At 55.7% G+C, this 12,937-nt stretch overlaps 1 protein-coding gene across 1 annotated transcript in view; it reads left to right on the top strand.

The window, feature by feature from the left end:
* Nucleotides 1-12,937, top strand: part of NEK6 (NIMA related kinase 6) — an 85,359-nt gene that overhangs the window by 62,276 nt on the left and 10,146 nt on the right. Inside the window, exons 7-8 of the mRNA XM_060014172.1 lie at nt 916-1,023; nt 11,621-11,715. Coding sequence (XP_059870155.1) covers nt 916-1,023; nt 11,621-11,715 — 203 coding nt within the window. The remainder of the gene's footprint in view (nt 1-915; nt 1,024-11,620; nt 11,716-12,937) is intronic.

Genomic DNA, 12,937 nt, shown 5'->3' with positions numbered 1-12,937 from the left:
ATCCCGTGGGTGTCCAGCATCTCGCCTGTCCTTATGGGGTCAGAGAATGGGCGTGTGAGGCCCCAGGCTCGAATGTACACCCGTGCCTCGTGGCTCTTGCCCCTGTCAGGGGCCCCCCATGGTGGGAGCACCAAATACCGTGTAGTTACATGGACCCCAAGGACAGGGACCATGCTCGGCACATACTCTCCAGCCCCCAACACCAGCCTGGAGCCAGCACAGAGGGGGCTGCAGCAAGGGTTGGGGGGAGAGACTGGGAGAGAGGTGACCGGTTCATGGCCAGTTCCAGTACTGCCACCAGCTCTGCCTGGGAGGGCAAGGAAAGCATCCTGGAAAAGGGAACTTTAATATGGGCTTTGAAGTCTTAGTAGGAGTTGGCTGGGCAGAGGAGGTAAGTGTTTTTGAAAGTTGACATCATCCTGAACTGTGAGGAAGGAGCCTGCTGGAAGGAGTCACGTAGATGACTTCACTGATTCGTCCCTACATTCATTCCACCTGCATTTATCAGTGTCTGCCGTATGCGAGGCATTGCCCTAGTCACTGGGGAACAGCACAGGTTACCTCCCTGAGCGCCTCCTTCATCTGTTACACAAATTTTCTCAGAGTGCCTGCTCTAGCTGTAAAAGAGGAAACGAGCGCAAAAATCCCTGCCCTCCTAGACCTCACAGCAGCCCTGTGACAGAGTGAAGTTAGACCCATTTCACAGATGAGGAAACTGAGGCTACGTTTCTCAAGGTCCACAGCTGGGCAGAGGCAGGGCTGGGGCCTCGCCCTGAGGGAGCAGGACTGGCGGCTCAGCCCCCATCACCTGAAGGGCCCTCCCCTCCACCCACCCCCAGGCCGCCTCCTCTGTCCTGCCCCTCCCCAGCCATCCCCACCTCTGATCCCACACCAACCCCTGTCCTTCCCCTGCAGACATCAAGCCTGCCAACGTGTTCATCACAGCCACGGGCATCGTGAAGCTCGGTGACCTCGGCCTGGGCCGCTTCTTCAGCTCCGAGACCACCGCGGCCCACTCCCTAGGTAAGGGGCCTGTCCGCGCCCAACCCCCCGCAGGGTCCTGGCTGACATGGGAAGATGCGGACCCTGTCCCCATGGTGCCTTTGGTTGGTTAGCACAGCAAAATGCCTTGTTGAACCCCAGACATTCTTCTTCAGAACAGTGACCAGAGGGGAGTAAACCAAGGCTCCGAGGAGCCCAGGATGGGGCTCCCCTGCATCCTCACGCGCTCACGCTCTAGGGGGTGGGGAGATGTGGCTCTGTGGTCTCACTGGCAGCCACTCCGTCTTTCTCGTTGCCGCGTGGTATCCCATCGTGTGTGAGTGTGTGCGTCTGGTTGTTTTGAAACCCTCGTCCCCATCTGACCCCGGAGGACCCCTGGCCCGGCCTCCTTAGCAGCTGGTGCGTCGTGGTTCTTGTGTTAGGTCAGAATGAAAGGATGTTCAAGGACCTGCCAACCCGGGAGTTCTCAAAACTTCATTCACCTACGCGGGCTGTTCCTCCTGCTGGGGGACGTTTGAGCTGTTCCCGTTTTGGGCTTTTAAATAGGCAGTTTCAAAGCTGTGGGGACCAAGTGCTCACCTGGTAGAGGTGACTTTCTAGCTGAGCTGTGGGGAGTGAATAGGAGCTGGCAGGGCATGGGGGAAGGGATGAGGTGATCAGGGTCGAGGGACCTTGGGTGGCAAGGAAGGTGGGCGGGGCCTTGAATGCTAAGCTCAGTGGGTAGGCACCACCCCAGGAGTGCCAGAGCGCTGAGGGCTGGACGCCAGTGGAGACTTGGAGGTCACGTGTGTGTTTTGGGTCACGTTAAGCACTGCCCAGCTTCGGAATCCGGATACGTGAGTGAATGCAAAACTTGGACCCATGAAGAATTTTACGTTTAATTAGAATGACATTTAATTAGAAACCAGCGAAGTCCCCAGTGGAACACAGAAGTAGGGTCCCCTATGTGCTATGACCAGGGCCGTGGGGGAACATTTCATGATGGGGAGGGGTGTGGGGGCACCTCCCCTTTCCCTGAGCAATTCCTGGCTCTTTGGGGTGGCGTTTGAGGGGACGGTGCCTGAGGCTCACCTCCCCGTGCGCTGCCGCGTCCACAGGCCTGGCCCCTTGAAAACCACTCTGTTCTGCACTCATCCGCCCCGCACTCCACGGCCCAGCCAGTACATCTCGTGTCTCCCTGTCCCCGAGAGCCTGCGGCATGCCGGGAGACACACAGCGTCTTCTGGTGACGGCGGAGGTGCTTTCTGGAAGACACACTTTCCTGGTGGAAACTGTCACTGTTCATACAGGTCCTGATGGCTGGAGGCTCTCGGGGTGCAGCACACAGTCTGGAGAAACATGGCAGCTCCCAGCTGGGACTGTGTGTGTGTGTGTGTGTGTGTGTGTGTGTGTGTGTGTGTCGTTTTGAAACCCTCGTCCCCACCTGACCCCGGAGGACCCCTGGCCCGGCCTCCTTAGCAGCTGGCGTGTCATGGCTCTTCCGTTAGGTCAGAATGAAAGGATGTTCAAGGACCCGCCAACCCGTGAGTTCGTGACACTTCATTCATGCCTCAAACAGATGTGAGGGTCTGTGGGATCCTTCCTTTGTGCTGACGAGGAATCTAAAACCCAAGGAACTTGAGTGATTCTTCTGAGTCGTGTGGCAGCAGAGCCAGGACCCAAATGCAGGCCTCCCGGGGCAGGGCCCATGCTTCTTCCAGGGGACCAGGCTCAGGGGTCCTGGAAGGATCTCCCTCGGGAACTCAGCCACCAGCCCCCCGTTCCTGGGAGGAAACTGTCTTTCCCGCTCCCCTCAGACCCTTCTCTTTGGGAAAATCAGTGTGTCTTGTCAGTTTGGGACCGTTTACCCCTCTGGTTTAAGAGCTTCAAAAAGGCCAGAAATTCAGGGGGAACCGTCAAAGAGCAGAGTTAAAACCACTGTCTCCCGTCCCCTGTCAGTCAGGCCCCAGCCCTCCTCCGTCCCGCTGGGGAAGAGACTGCGGCACTCGTCAGAGCTGGTTAAGATCACATCATTAGGAACGGGCAGAAATTCGGGCTCGTCCGACAGTGTGAGTTTATTGACTTGGACTGGTGCACTTATTATATTAATGAGAAGGAATTGGAACTTGGGAAAAGGCCGCCCGGGTAAGCCTGGCTCTTCCCGAGGCCTCTGAGTGGCTGACGGGCTGCGTGGTGGGTGGAAGGAGCCCTCCTGGGGCCGTTTGCCCACCGAGCTGAGAAGCATGGGCTCGGCATGGCCCTGCTGCGAGAACTGAGAACTGAGGGCCAGGCCCCATGACGGCATCAGCGCAGAGCCAAAGCCCAGGGCCTGAGGTCTCCAAGACACAGGAGAAAGAGCCCCTTTCCGTAGCGAGGTTCTGCACACAGCTAAGTCTTGTGCACACGTTTGGTGGCGCAGGAGATTGAACTAATTGCAGTTGCGTCGTGACGCGGGAAGGACTTGGGGGGCGGAGGCGCCTCCAGACCCTGTGCGTGGGTAGGAATTATGCATCCATTGCATCTCTGCGCACCTACTATGTGGGGATGCCCTGGTGGCAGCCACGTTGCCCCGGAGGCTGCTGACCCACGTCAGGGCTTATGCACATCCCATCTCCTCCTGCCTCCTCCTCCCCCAGCCCCCTCCCCGCCTCCGTATTTGCTAACACGAGGCTGGCATGAAAGGGCATTAGTCATGCCATGGCCGGGCTGACAGGTGCGGTACCCAGCGGTGGCAGAGCGGCTGCTTCGGTGTCAGGAATAGGAGCCGTAATTAGAGCGCAGAACAGAATGAGCGTCAGACGAATTACCAGGCAGCAGACCATATTTGTCAGGAAGGATTGCATACATAAAAATTAAGTGACAGTACACGCCGGCATAATGAAAGAAAAATGAAAGATTTGCCTACACACAGCTCACAAGCTACAAGCAAGAGTCTCGCTCCAAGCAACGGCAGCAGCTGCAAGACAAATTGTGGGGCTGGGAGAGCAAGGCCCTTCCCACTCCGCAGAGGAGACAGGGCAGCCTCGGGCTGGGATCAGGGGTGGGAGGTAAGGCAGGCTCACACCCAGGCCGGTGCAGGGCTCCACACTGCCTCTCGGGGGGATGGGGGAACAGGTCCAGTTGGGGGCAACCCCTGTCAGGTACCTGCGGTCAGGGCATGCTGGCTTTCCCAGGCCGCTGAGCCCCGGCATGGCCGTGGGGCATAAATCCCTCCTTCTCGCGTTCCCGAGCCGAACGCCCTGGCCCTGGGCTGGGCCTGAGACGTGAGGTTATGGGGACATGAGAGGATGCAGCCTTCTCTGCTCTCGGGGCCCCCAGACTGGTGGCGAGACCGACAGTCCCAGGGTGGTGTTGGGTGAGGGCAGGCAGAACCGTCTCCTGCAGGCCCACTGTGTGCAGGCACAGTGCTGGGCTCCGTGACTCGGCTGTGCACGGCTGGAGCTGCCGCACCCCATCCCAGGGCTGCTCTTTACTTCCGTTTTCTATAGTCACTGAACTCGCCAAGGAGGTGGGTTAACAAAGAAGACAAGGCTTAAAGGATGTTTGAAAAACATGTTGCTTCTTAAAACGTTATCCCCATAAGGCTTATACCTTCATTTGACAGATGACGGAACTGAGGCTCAGAGAGGTGCCACCACATCCCTGTGGCCCCTGGGCAGGGACTGGAGCCCTTGGGGGGTCAGCAGCTCTCCACGGCACCAGCCGGGAAGTGGGCTTGGGGCCCAGTGAGCTCTCTGGGTGGGGAACACTGACAGCGCCCTGCGGGGAAGCCCACCCAGCCTCATAGCTGTGGGCCGTGTGGGACCTGGGGCTTGTCCTGGGCCACAGGGAAGGAGGATTGAGCCTCTCCTGTCAGGACAGCGCCCCCGTGAGTGTGCCCACGGCCAGGCACCCCGGGGGCCCCATCAGTGTGGGCTCAGAGCGTCATGCAGATGTGTCCCTGGAGACCTCCTGCTTCATCCTGGCAGCCCAGGACACCTGGGAACAACTGGCCCAGAAAACCTGCTTCAGCAGGTGGAGCCCAGGTTCTAAGCGCTGACACCTGGCGGAGGGGAGATCACCTGTGGCTGGTGAGTGGCTCCTGGCTTGTCTGCCGCATCCCTGGCATTTTAGGGACACAGACCGTTAGAACAAGATGAGCTGGTGGCAGGGAGGGAAGGGAAGGGCTCAAGGGGACGGCCAATGAGGAATCGACCCGGGCCTAGGATGCAAACCCCAGCTTGTTCATTCACTCACTCAGAGGTTTGGGCCGCTCACCCGGGAGGCCCCTGCCCGCTGGAGCCTACAGCCTGCAGGGGAAGCGCTGTTCTAATAACCATGTCCCAGGTGGTGTCTTGTTTAGTGCTCCAGCCGCCCTGGGGGTGGGAATCATCACAGCCGGTTACCAGGGGAGGAATTCCAGGTGCAGTGAGGCGAGCACCTTTGTGATGCCAGGTGGGTGGTGCTCCAGCCAGAGCCACGTGGCGGGCAAGGCATGGCCACGCCAGGGTTTCCATCCGAGGCTCCCTGAGCCACCTTGGATGAGCCCCTGATACCTGGAAAACACAGGGTCCTGCGTAGAATCGCAGAATCGTGCTACCTGACTCTCATATCTGTTAGAGATGTTCCATGTGGGAACTAAAAATAGGCAGATATAACAGTCTGGAATCAAGTCAACGCTGATAAAAGTGCAGTGTTTTCTCAACATCGCTGCTTCTCCAGAGGGCCCAGTGTAGCCTGGCATGGGGTCAGCTGGTAATTAATTTAAGAACTTGATAACAAGTGGCGGCACAGGTGAGCCTGTAGGGATGTGCGTGTGCGTGTGCGTGTATGTGTGTGTGTTGCTGCCCAGAGATCCAGCGTTGCGGGGAGTGGGGAGAGTTTGGAGTTTGGAGTCGAATGCGAGGCTGAGGACCCGGCTTTTCTCTCTTGAGGGATGAGCCAGTCGGCCTTAGGGGCAGGGACACGGCCCCTGCCTTGGGGTGTAGGACGGGTGGGAAGGGGCAGGACAGCGGGGGGCTAAGCCGCCAGTCATCCAGGTGAGGCGGAGCTGCTAGGGCAGCGGCCAGCCCCCTCAGGATGTGAGGCCTGATTGATGTTGGGGGCAGCGGAGAGGGAGTTTCATAGGCCGGGGTCTCGTGCAGCATCGAGGAGGAATCTGGTCCTCACCTGCTCCTTTGTTGTGCCCACTTGGCCACCCCCAGCCCTCCTTTCCTCAGTCCACTCCCCTCACTGCCCCCCAGCTCCACCCCCCGGGGTCTGTGGTAGCAGCAGAGCCTTCCCAGAGCCCTTCTGCCTGCATGTCTGTGTGCCAGGAGGTTGAACTATCCCCCTTTTCCAGAGAGGGAGACCGAGGCTCTGAAGCGTGGCTGAGAGGACCCCGAGGACCATGAGTTCACCCCGTGTTCCACCGATGGGGAGACGAGGCGGAGACAGCCGTTCAGTTCTCTGCTCACCAGTGGTTGCAGTGGGTTCAGACCTAGCTGGGGTGCAGCTCCTTTGCCGTCAGGATGGTGCCCAGGCCTCGCGGCCCGCCCAGCAGATGCGTGTCAGCACCCACACCCCGTTTCCCAGCCATTTTCAAAACCACCATTCGGGGAAGAAGTGCAGCCCACAGACGCAGCCTCCCCTTCATGTGAAATCTTTGCCTTTTTCATATCTAATGAACATGTTTCAAACACCGTGAGCATTTCAAAACACGGCAGAGTTTGTTTTGACAGGAGTGGCGCATCTTGGGAAGCGGGGCCCTTTAATCAGCCTCTGCTTTGAGGTCCCGCGTTCTCCTCTGATATCTGCCCGGTTTGAAATCTGGGAGTTCCAGGTGAAGACGCGGGGAAGGTCAGGGTTTGTTAGGCTCCTCTTTCATATGCAGAGCTCCATCCCCGGAGGGGAGGCTGGGGGCGGGGCTGGGAGCCTGCAGGTCTGATGGGGAGATGCTGGAAGGGGATTTGAGACCCTGGCTGCGTTCGCTCTGCGTCTGAGCATCTCCGTGGGACTGTGCTGCTGCTTTGCCGGCTGCAAGGGCCCACAGGGGCACCCCCCACCCCACCCCTGGGCAGGACAGGGAGCCGGACCTTCAGGGCCACTGTCTGTGGAGGCTCCTCCCCGTGCCAGCTTCTACCTCTCTTCCCCAGAATCGCCGCTCCCCCGGGGTTCAGGGTCACATCTTCCAGGGCCGCTGCAAGCTTGGAACTTCTTTGAAGTCTCTCATTTTTATCTTTAAAACTCACGCAGGTTGTGCATTGCCCTTTATAATGTTTGAGCACTTCCTGTTGGTATAAAAATCGGGTTTTACAGGCTTATTCCCGGGGAAAGCTGGCAAAACAGGACGAGGCGCTGTGTTCGCCCCCTGCAGCTTTGCATGCCTCTAGCACAAGTTGAGAACCCCTCTGATGAGGCAGAGCACAGACCGGGGGGGGGGGGGCAGCCCCTCCCCTGGGGTCAGGGGACAAGAGAAGCTGCCCAGAGGCAGGAACATGAGGACCCAGCGGCCGGCCAAACTTCCCTCAGTTAATGCTTCATGAATTCATTTGTTCCACGATGTTTCTGCGCATCTGAAAGGAGGGCAGGTCTGGGAGGCTTTGCACAGCCCCTCTCAGGTTGTAACACGTATCAGACACTCTGGGAGCTTGTGGGAGATGCAGGTGTCCAAGTTCCAGCCCTGGAGGTTCTGGTTCCACAGGCCTGGGGTTGGGCTGGGGGTTCAGGTTTTTGACAACTTCTTCCAGGTGGTTTGGCTGCAGCCACTGATCGGTCCAGTCTTTCCTTGCGCAGCTGGCTCCTTCTGGACACTTGCTGGGCCAGGCAACTCACCACCTCCTGATGGACCCACTCCTGGGAGGGCCCAGCACAGCGTCAAGGCACAGTTAACATTGAATACAGATGGGTGGGTGGATGGATGGATGGACAGACAGATGGATTGATGATGGATAGATGGATGGATGAATGGATGGATGGATGGATGGATGGATGGAATGGCGTATGCAGCAGTGGCATCTTTGAAGAAAGTACAAATCACATTTGGGCGTTTGCCTTTCCCCCCTTAACACCAGTGGAAACTGGGGTACAAGCAGAAGGAGCAATGAAGAGGTAGAATGTTGGGGTGGAGAGTGGAGGGAAGGGGTGGTGAAGCCCCCAACCTTTCTCTCCCTGGTGCCCCCAGGCTTTTACCCCAAGCAGGGCTGAGGCAGGGATCTGGAGGCCCAGCAGAGGGACAGGGGAACAAACCAAATGTCCAGACCTCACCAAGCAGCTAGCTCTCTGTGGCCAGGGGAGGGGGCAGTTTAACTTGACCTTGAGGAACTCACCGGGAGGCAGAGGCACAGAGGTGAACTGGAGGGCAGGCCGGGGTTGGAGCAGGGGGAACAGCTGCTCAGAGACTTCATTTTTGGATGGGCCTGGCCAAGGCAGCCCTAGACCAAAGCCTGGCCACTCATCTAGAATGAGCAGAGGATAAGACTGAGGGTGGTGAGAGGTGTCAGGGCCAGCCCACACTCCCAACCTGGCCAGGTCGGGGACAAGGGTTGGCCAGGGGTCTTAAGGATGTGGTGCAGCCAGACGGTGGGCACTGCTGTCCCTCACTGAGGACAGGGCCTCTGACCTCTGCCCCTCCCCCGCTGTCTCTGCACCCCATCAGCCCCCTGTGGTTGTTCTCTGCAGGAGACTGTTCTCACCTCATAGGCACGTGCCCCCACAGCACCCTGAGTGCTAGAAACACTTATAGTTTGGTCTGAGGTTCCCGCTGTTAAGTGAGAACTGTTTGGATTTCATCCTGTGGTTTGGCTATGACAAGTCATCCATTTCACACTTGCCCGTTCATTTTCATTTTGCTCCCTTGTGGCTGAAATATACAAGGGGTTGCTACTGGAAGCCGCAGTTTGCTTATAGAATCCCACATGGGTTCATGTGTTGACTGACAGCTCTTTCTGCTGAATAGCAATTAGCCCCCTGATTTCAGCCATTAAGTATGCATATAGGATGACACAGTTCGCAAAACATGTATTTAAGTGATGTCTGCTCTCCTGGGATTATTGCCATCAAAGGATGCTTGGTACCCTGATAAAGCACTAATCAGGTAGTCCCTCTTGGGCAGACGTCAGTTAAGTAAATAGTGTGTTAGACTACAAGAAAAAAAGTGTTAACCCTGCTACATACTATCTGATAACATGCAGATGGGTTCATTGATTCAGTGAGTATATGCTTAGAAGGTGCCTGCTATGACCCAGCCCTGGGCAGGGCACTGGGACACTTTGGTAACAAGGTCCTGCCGCCAGCGTGCTCATGCCAGGAGCGTGGGTTTCCGACACTGTTCACAGCCTCTACAAGTCAGGCATGATAGAATTTCTCACCCGTCTCCAATGAGATGAGAAAAGCAAGATGATAAAGTTTTCAAACAGCTAAACTTTTTCAATGTGAAGTACTGTCCTTGATCTTGAGATGGAGTCTGTATTTGGGTTGGCCAAAAAGTTCGTTTGGGTTTTCTGTTAAGATCTTATGGAAAAACCCAAACAAACTTTTTGGCCAACCCAAATACTTGTTCTAGTGTTAAACTGAATAGTAGTGACACGAAATGGTAGTTGGGATTTTGTGTTTTATTTAAACACCTTTACTTGGCAAACATAAGTTGCTCTGAAACATCTTTGGCCCATGACAGCCTGAAGTCTGGGCCCCTGGTTTGGGGCACCCGTCACTTTCCTAGTCTAGCTCATCAAAAGGCCTCTTCCCCTCCCAGGGTCCCCTGTGTTCCCACATGTGGTGCTGGACATCCCTCCTTCCTAGGGTCATCAGCCCACAACTCAGCCTCAGCCTCTGCCACACTGGACTCCAGCTCCCTTCACAGACTCTGGCCAAAACAGCAGCAGCCACTGTCACATTCACATGGTGACTCCAGGCCAGTGAAAATGTCCTCTGTGTAGCAACCTTTAAAATCTGGTCCTAAAGCCTCCAGAACAGTCATCCTCCAAATGGACTGATATCAGAATCTCAGGTTACAAATCTGTGGTTACAAATCCAGATTCCTGGGCCCCTCCTCGGCCATGCCAATTCAGCCCCTCTGCTGCAGCTTGCACGCCTCTGGTGATGGGGAGCTCACCACCTGTCAGGAAATCCTCCCATCTTTGCCCAGCTCCAGATATTCAAGTGTGACTCCTCTGCTTTTTAATTAAGACATGATATGCATACAGTAAAGCTCTCTCAAGCCCTTTCCTGATCACTTCCCCCATAAAGTAATTTTTCCTGTTTTTGATAAAAATGGAATCAAATAGTGGGTGCTCTTTTGTGCCTGGCTACTTTCCCTCAACATTGCGTCTGTGCAGTTGATCCATTTTGTGGCGCATACCTGAGATTTGCTCTTGTTCGTTGCTGTTTAGTATTCCATTGTGTGAATAGACCACATTATCAGTTTACCTCTTCTACTGGTGATTACCATTTGTTTCCAGTTTCCGGCTATTATGAATAAAGCCACTCTGCACGTTCTTGATCATGTCTCTTGATGGACAGAGCACTCATTTCTCTTGGGCGTGTACCCAGGAGTGGAATTGCTGGGTTATAGTGTAGGCAGTGTTCAGCTGTAGTAGTTGCTGCCAAAGTGATCGTGCCACTTTATGGCCCCGTCAGCAATGCATGAGGGTTCCAGTTGCTCCGCACATCACCACCTTGGTTTATCTCAGTCTTTTTAACTTTAACCATTCAGGTGGGTAGGTGGTAGGTGGTACCTCACTGTGCTATTAATTTGCATTGCCCTGATGAGTAATGAGAAACACAATATCGTTTCATGTGCTTATTGGCCACTTGGATATTCTCCTTTGTGAAATACCCCTTCAAGTCTTTTGCTAATTTGAGGGAGGGGGATGTTTGTCTTTTGTATATTGATTTATAGAAGTTTTAAAATATGTTCTGTATATGAGGCCATTGTTGGGTATATGTTTTCAGACGACTTTCTCCCACTCTGTGGCTTGCCTTTTAACTCTCTGAATGGGTTTTTGGTGAACTGAAGTTCCTAATTTTAATGAAGTCCAGTTAATCAATCTTTTCTTTAATGGTTAGTATCTTTTCTATTCTGGCTAAGAAATCTCAGGCAACCCCAAGTCTGGACATGCTGATTGGTGCTAGTAGCCAAGGGTGGTGGCTAAGAGTTCAGTTTCTGGAGCCTGAAGATCTGTGTTTGAACCTCAGTCCTGCCACTATTCGGAGCCTCGGTTTCCCCATCTGTAAGATGGGCTAACACACACTGTGGTTGGTCCACATTCACAGTGGTTGTTTTCACTGTTGAGAGCCTTATCTGGACTCTTCTGGGATTCAAACAGTCACCTTAGAGGGTATTTTGGTCCGTTGCTTCCCAGAGCCTGGCCACTGTGTCCCACTCCCCCCGGGCAGTTGGCAGAAACACCAGTCTTGAGCCACTCAGCCCCCAGACTGATTGTCAGGTCTGGGTGGGTCCCTATCTCCAGGGGCTTTTAGGGCCCTGCCAGCGTGGGAACTTCCAGTCTGTCCCAGCCCTCTCATTTGACAGAGGAGGGGACAGGAAGAGAGGGCGAGGGGGCTGCCCAGGATCCTGGTGAGGCTGAGGCCAGGCCTCTCCCCAGCCCTCACCCTCCCCACCTCTCCCTCCTGTGCTGCCCCTGCACAGAGGATAAGCACGCATCCTTTTGCTGTGTTTCAGTGGGGACACCATACTACATGTCACCGGAGAGGATCCATGAGAACGGCTACAACTTCAAGTCTGACATCTGGTCTCTGGGCTGTTTGCTGTACGAGGTGAGTGTCTGGCCTGCAGCTCAGTGGCATTTGGTGGGGCGTGCATGGTGGGCACCCAGCTGAGGCAGGCCTGGTACCATCTGGGTCCTGTCCTTCACCCCACTCGGTCCAACGTCTGCCTGATTAGCAGCGTCAGGCTGGAAGAGGTTAGAGGGGTGGTCACTTGCAGGCTAGGTGCCACTCCCCCTTGGGATGCTCAGATCTGGGAAGGGAGATGAACTAGAACCAGACGGAGAGTCCAGTGTCTGCTGATGGAAGGAGCACAGGCAGGGCGATCTGGCTGCCCCGGTTTCCCTGGTAACCAGGGTGATTCTGTTCACTATTCGGCATTTATCCATGGATCAGGCCCCATGCCTCTGAAACGCTCCCCAACGAGGGGCGGTCACGTTCCTCCAAGCTCAGCAACGTGGGTCTCCCTAGAGACCACCACTGTCTCCCCTGGGCTGGGAGATGGAGCCACCAGATGGCCGTTTCCAGATCTGCTGGCCACCCTGGACGGAGGGACAGGAATATTTCTGAGTCTTGGTAGGCTCAGACGTGAGACAACATGAACTCGTAAAGCCCCCATCCATTTTGGCCAGCCACCGGGGACCCTGGATAACCGGGGGTCTAGGGAGCACAAGCCACACTTGGCCACGAAGCTGCTGCAGCTGCCGGTGAGAGGCGGGGAAGCCTGAGCCCTCTAGTATCTCCAAGCTGGCGGCCACACCCTCCCACCGCCCTGGCCCTGGTCCTGGCCCATCCCGTGCTGGGCAGGATTCCACTGGTCTCCTCATCTGTAAAATGGGAATAGTAGCTGTCCTGCATTGTCATAGGCCAGATGAATGAAATAACAGTTATGAAAGGCTTTGAGGACCCTCTAGGGCTGTGAGACACCAAGCATGGTTTGGGTTTAAAGTTGGAACCTTGATTATTTTTCTGCTCTCCCTGGGGTGGACTTGAGCATCCCTGCAATCTGGCTTGGAACTGATGAGCTGAAGTCTCCTAGGGCAGCGATGCACAGGATAATGTTGTGGGACCACTAGGAGTGTCTTGGAGTTGCAGAGACTGACTTCTTTGCTTCCTTGGGAGTATCGATGGTGGGAATTGACCTCATGGCCTGTGGGTATAAACTTCGGGACTCAGCTGCCCACTGCTGATGCACAGGGACCGGGGCAGCTATGCGGTCGGGGTCTCTTGGCACTGGGATTCCCCGCTCCCTGCATTACAGATGGAGACCATG

Source organism: Delphinus delphis, chromosome 6, assembly GCF_949987515.2.
Source record: "Delphinus delphis chromosome 6, mDelDel1.2, whole genome shotgun sequence".
Taxonomy (NCBI): Eukaryota; Metazoa; Chordata; class Mammalia; order Artiodactyla; family Delphinidae; genus Delphinus; species Delphinus delphis.
Note: the sequence above shows the minus strand (reverse complement) of the source record. Positions and strands in the feature narration are given on the sequence as shown.